This window comes from Habropoda laboriosa, unplaced genomic scaffold (assembly GCF_001263275.1).
Source record: "Habropoda laboriosa isolate 0110345459 unplaced genomic scaffold, ASM126327v1 scaffold210, whole genome shotgun sequence".
NCBI lineage: Eukaryota > Metazoa > Arthropoda > Insecta > Hymenoptera > Apidae > Habropoda > Habropoda laboriosa.
The window spans coordinates 650,845-657,398 of NW_017100373.1; the positions used below are offsets into that span (position 1 = coordinate 650,845).

The 6,554-nt window shown below is 46.9% G+C and overlaps 1 protein-coding gene across 1 annotated transcript in view; it reads right to left on the bottom strand.

Moving 5' to 3' along the window:
• The window catches only part of LOC108574949 (single Ig IL-1-related receptor-like), a 113,946-nt gene extending 107,607 nt beyond the window's left edge, over positions 1–6,339 (bottom strand). Inside the window, exon 1 of the mRNA XM_017937622.1 lies at positions 6,125–6,339. Coding sequence (XP_017793111.1) covers positions 6,125–6,339 — 215 coding nt within the window. The remainder of the gene's footprint in view (positions 1–6,124) is intronic.
• Between the last annotated feature and the right edge of the window lie 215 nt (positions 6,340–6,554).

Consider the following 6,554-nt stretch of genomic DNA (forward strand, 5'->3'; position numbering starts at 1 on the left):
CCGCCGCGCCGCCGCTGTCTCGCCTACTCATTTATCTCGCCGCACTTCAGCCACGTGTACCTGGCCCCTGTGTCTCGAGTGTTATTGTACGTCATCGCCGTGTGCCATCCGAGAATACGTTCTCACGGTTTCTCCCCCCGCTTTTGTCGCTAGATTCTTCACCTTCTCGCCAACCAAGCCCGCCCCATTTTTCAAACAATCTTAATCCTTTTCCCTCGATACACGAAATCATCATTCGTACCATCCACTTGCTCATCGTGGTAATTCCTAGTTTCGATCCACAATTAAACGAACAATGCTAGAGAATTCTTTTCCTCCGAAGGTGCAACAATGATTCACAGAGGTGTAGCTATGGTGGAAAAACCGGCGATTATCCGTGCCGCTCGGAAATGATGCTGCTCGATAGAAATTTGTGCAACATGATGAGCCATCAGTGCGAGCCACGCAACCGGTAAATATAGTATCTCGGGTATTCCGAACGAGAGAGGAGAGACAGTTCGACGCGGAGGTAAAAATACAAACGGCCTCGCGTTACGAAATAGGAATGCATCGTGTGCGCATAATCGAGGCAACGAGCGTGCATTAACGTCATCCTCGATGCAAAAGCCATTCATCGAAAATTATTTCAAACTACCAACTACGGGTACATATATCCTTTTCTCCCCTTTTTCCCGATGCTGTCCGGACACCGCTGCTGTCACGTTAATCGAGAAGCGCGTGAAACGAAAGAGTCGTTTAATCGGTCTCACAGTGTAACGCGAGTCTACAGCGAGCTAGGCGATTCTCACTGACTGAGAATGAAATTCGAGGCTGGCCAGGGGGCTCTTGTCTCTACTCCACACACTCAACTCGCCGTTTTCTAAGAAGCCGCGTTCAAACTTTTGACGCGCTTTTCCCCGTAACGGAGACGCAATGCGGCCGTAAATTGTATCCGTAAAATGCCCATCAAGGTGAGGGAGAATAATTCTACGAAATCTTCGGTGAATCGCGTTCAAGCAAAACACCTCGGCGATTGGGGAGGGGGATAGAGAGCTACGCAAGAAACAGAAAGTGAAACGGACCACAAGAGATAGGATCGGCAGCAGGGGTTTCGCAACGATTTTCCATTGTCCGACCGCAGACGAAAGAAAAGGAAACGATTTAGACAAGAGGCAAACCTTTTTCCACCGGTTGGAAACTTTTCAAAAACAAAGACGCGACCTTTCCTTGCACACCTTTGACTGCGCAGCGCGTTGCATTTGCATCGATAACGCCTTGAAACCGCGACCATCCCTTTTCTCTGGCCCACAATCGTACACCGCCGCTACAACACTCGGCTGCATCTCCCTCTTCTGCCTTTCCTTAAATTCAATCGCATTGCCACCGCATTCACGTGCCACGATGCACGCGTATCCTGTTACGAGACCGAAGGAGAGAGAGAGAATTCGACGGGTCTCGAGCTTACCCGGGAAACTTCGAGAAAAGCCACCAAGGTGAAACGGGACTGCGTAGGCAAAGCTACCATGCAGCACGCGGTCCCCAAGTCGAAAAACTTTTTTCTCCGTACTACATACTGTGAAATTTAGCCTTTCCACCGACAAAATGCTCGACTACGAGGCGGCGTTTTCACGTCGACGAGCAATTTTCTCAGTCGTGAATTCGCCAAATGCGACTGCGATTTATTTCTCAAATAAACATGCCGCGTTTCAATTCTACATATACTCGAGCTGTTTCGACGGTTCTTTTTTTCTCAACGGCTTGTAACAATGTAAAAATGCAGGTGCATCGATTGCATTCATACTCTACCTCCGAAGAAAGTTTCAAGCAGCCTAGCTCGAACGGCTACAGCGAGAGAAGAAATTTTTCGCGCAACTCACATTCGTTGTGAACGTAATCGCAGCAGTCGAAGCAAGGAGTGAAATTAGAAAGGACAAGCATCGTCTGGTCTAAGCAAAAAATCATCGAGAATATTCGTGTTTGTATTCAACGTTTCTCGAGAACCATAATCAGGGGACGGGGAGCAGTCGTCAATTTGCCGCTATGCTTCGACCAGTTCCATCCTAGGAATTACATACTCCCTCTTCGAAAATCGTCTTAACGCATTCTGCGAACGGACGCAAGCAGGGGGGAGAGAGACTGGAGTCGAGAGAAGGCCGAGCCGCGCCGCGCCGCGCGCCCCTTTTCCGATGTGAAATTACAGTTCTGTTTCTCTGGCTTGTCATTATCCAAGCCCTCAGGCCTTCCGAGGCTCTCTGTCTACGTGCCCTTCAACATTTCCCTAGGACGCGACGCAATTGCGCCTTCTTTCCTTTCAATGTCTTCTGCTCTCGACCACCACTCGCGAGCATCCTGTTATACCTGCATCTTTCCAGCCTTCTTCCTACGAGTTTCCATATTCCAACCTTCGATTCGTTAATACAATGAAAGAAGAGACTGAAAGAAACAGAAACGCACGCGAGAGAATGATCGCGTGTCGATGAAAAACGGCATACGGAAGGGAGACGTCTCTGACAACTGCGAAACGACTTTCCGCAAAACGATTACCGACTTCCGCTACATCGAAACCGTGTCCCCGGTGCGCCGGCACTCGCGACGAGTCCTCGTTGCGTTCCGCACGCTATCGTCATTATCGTCCTAACAACGCTGTCCTCTACGTGTGTACCGTTTGAATAGAACGAAACGACCGCCGAGCCGTTAAAAACGTGCTTACAACCTTAGACCTGGCCGTTTTTTTTTCATTACCCGGGAATTTTCCAACGAACCACCAATTGTCACCGCTGAGATTGAACATCCCCTTCCCAATCTTCAATCTCGAAACTTAGGCTGCTTCTTTAATACGTTCCGAGCCGCGGGAATGTTAAAAGTGTCGGCAGAATATTTAAATAGCGTTACTTAAGTCAGTTCTCGTCGAGCGTGTAATTGCGCTCCGTTAGCCGAAAAACTTGGCGTATTAACGGTGACGCTCGTCACGTTTCCTCTTTTTCATACACAGTCAGTCAAATGTTCATCGACGAGTTTCGCGCGAGACCGCGATAGAGCGCTCGGGGTATAACACGTTCCAGGAGCGCGCGTTCACAATGGACGTAGCCGAATGTTGCAGCGCCACTTTCTACCAATGGACGTGCACCGTGCAACCGAGAGCGTTCGCGCATCAACGATTTCGCTTGAATTTCACCCTTTGTTCTTTACGTTCGAACGTACGTCTGAGCGTACACCGCCGTTCCGTAATTCGTGCACTTTCCACAACCTCCGTGTTTAAATTGTTTACAATAATCTGTTTTTCTCAGCAACTTTGAAAAAAAGAAAATAATCGTCAATTCTAACATCGCAGGTTACATCAGTGTTGCAGGTAATAGAAATAATTCCACGTAAGCATATAAATAGTCGATGACAATGACAAGACAGAAAGATGAAACGTCGTACCAACGTGTGCCTTTCACTTTTCCCTTCTACGTATCTTCAATTAATCTTCCGTTTAACGTATTTTAACATAAATATTCGAATAAAATCAAAGATGAAGAGGTTAGAATATTCGACAATAAAAGAATAAAGAATTTACACAAAAAGATGAAAAATCGACGTGAAAATTTGCCGGAGGAATGGATTTTACGTCGCGTCGGTCATTCGAAGAAGAGAAATGAAGGCTAATAAATAGAGAGAAAACCTAGCCCGCGCTCCGAACGTTCGCGCATCGACAGTTTCGCCCTTTGTTTCCGTCAAGCCCTCGTGTTTCTTTTTCTCGGAATCGTCATCGACGCGATGCGAACGCGCAGAAAGAAGCCCCCCACCCCAACGGTTGAGGGAGGGGGCGTTCTGGAGGAATGAAAGAAACCAGGAAAAATGTCCAAGTCCCTAGAAAAGTACGTAATCCTACCTCTTCCGCGCATAAGAGCGATTTCCTTTCGAAACAATCTGACCAATCTGTTCTCCCTCTTATTACAAACCTACCAACGCAAAAGAACGATCGAAAAGGAAGTTAGAAATAAATATCATTTTATCTGCTGCAAAGCGGCCGAACATTCGAGATTAAAATGGTGGTAAAGTTGGCAGGCGAAAGTCAGGTATACACCTAGTAGTTACGGAAACGTTTGGAAATATATACACATGTACATACATACATATCGAACACGCGAAACGACTGGCAATTTGATTTTCAGATCCTAGCTACTGGAAACGACTAACGTCAGCTAACGTCATATTCGAAGAACCACTGAGGCTTGGTTAGATTAATATTACCGTGAAAAAAAAAGAAAGAAACGATCTGCGAGAAAGATGGAGGAAACAAAGACAAGATACGAAAGAAAGGGGGAAGACGCAGGTGATGGTATGAAGCGAAGCTGCACCGCCCCGTTTCCTACACGAAATCGAATCGAGCCTATCCGTGTTGGAATTAGCGAGACAGCATCGATAGGAGAGGGCAGAGAGTTGGCCGACCCACGCACGAACATCCGCATAATTTCGTGCGTGTTCATCGTGCGGGTTCCCGGCATGCTTTAGATGGACACGCTCGATAGAGACGTAACAGGTGTGGACGTGAAGCGAAAGAGCGTGGCATACGTCCGTTACCCTCGGACTTTTCAAGAACCAGACTCGACACGACCCGTCTCTCCTCTTTGTCGCTTTTCTTAGGGAAGAGAGGGGAGAAGGATGAATGCGTGGAACAAACATACCGTTTGACACCTGGAGAAGCACGCAGAACACAATAGGAGCGACGGTAAGGTCCCACTTTGTTCAGGGAGAATAATAAAGTCCCCGGCGGTGCGGAAGAGATTCGCGGCAAATCGGTCGAACGAACCAAGAACGAATCGTGAGGGGCCCTCAGGAACGCTTCTCGGAACCGTGTCTTTGTTAGGTTCACGTTTGCGGTTACGAAGGGACAGCCGAAGCGTCTCAAACTGCGACCCCCTACAGCGATTTCCATCTCGTACCAAAGTACCGTGCCTCTAGATTTATCGTGGAATAAACAAGCGTTTCGTGGAAACGTTATTACAGAGGCGACGCGACGTGACTCGCTCTCGCTACAAACTCGCTCACAGTATAACCCGTCGCGCCGCAATGATCGCTTCTTTTCGTCCACGTTTTTACCAATATCGGCCGACAATCGGCACGTTTACCACGCTCCGCCGTGACAAGCGTTTTTCCCGGAAACCTGTTACGCTTCTCGACTCTAGAAACTCTCGACGTTATAATTTACACAAATTCGGACATTTAGTTCAGGTTAGCTTTGAAAACAGCATATTGTTAGCTATAACTCGCTTTTCACACACAAATGTTACGTTATGTTTATGTAAGTGATTTCTATATACGTGTAGTTTTAATATACAATAAACACGTATTGTAATAATGAAAGTAATAAATCTAACCTTATTATTATTATTATTATTATACAAACATGCACGACTGTTTCCTCCCTTCAATTCGATGGATGATAATGGAAGAATTTGTGAAACATTTGAAAAGGTAAATAAGATTTTGTCGTTGCAAATCGAGGATTAAGTGTGGGTTATTACATGTCACTGGCTCACGCAAGGCCTAACTAAACGCGGTCTGTATTACTCTGTCGAGCACTGTGTTTATTTTGAATCAAGCATACTCTATGACGGACTAATAACCGGTTTAACGTATTCCTCCGCACTGACGCGAGAAAAAAAAGTGTGTGGCCGTAAATGGATTAGCTTGACGACAACGGACACGGGATTCCAGGTATTCGTCAAGTTGGGCAAAAACGTGGCAAGAAATTGCATCAGTCCGCACGAACGTCGGGCATGCCATTCAAATTGACTCTCTCGAACTCGGTGTGACTCACAAGATCGAAATAAAACCATGGGAAATTCCGCGGCGCTCGGTTTCGTCGACAAGAGAACGAGAAAGTCTCGTCCCGACGACGAGTAACGTATTAATTACGACTCGAATTGACCCGGCGACTAGTCCCATCGTTTAACCTTCGCTCGTCTTTCCAAACAGACGTCGCACACGCGCTCGAAATTCTACACCCCACCTGTGTTTTCGTCAGATTCCGCGAATCCAACTATTCTAGGAAAAGAAAACGAACACAAGGAACGTTCGATTGTTACATTGACAAACCAAAGTTCAATCCGCTACGTTACGAAAGACCAAGTAAATTTACATTAACATCAAAACTTACCATTCGATACTCCTATACCCCCGCAGACAGCAATGGAGGGCTTTGAATGCACCGATATTCGCGTACTCCGTTGTTACGACCTCCTTCGTAAACCTCAAGCCACCCGGTAAATTGTCAAACTTGTGCATCGAACAGTAGTCCTTGAGTTCGTTGGCCCGACAGATCGTTGTCAGTAACGACAACGCGATCACGCCAAGCTCCATCGGTGTTGTCATCTTATGATCTTGACCAAACGATCGATTTTTCAGGAAGCAGGGTACAACACACTTCAAACACGGTGCGTTTCGAATCCCAGAACCGCCATGACCGGGTTCCCAGCATGAAAATTACGTCCCCACGGTCCACAGTAGGTTTTTCCGCAAAAGAAAACCAACCTCCACCAGTCGGCACCGTTAACGTCCAAAGAGAAACGCGAAGGCTGTCGTATGTA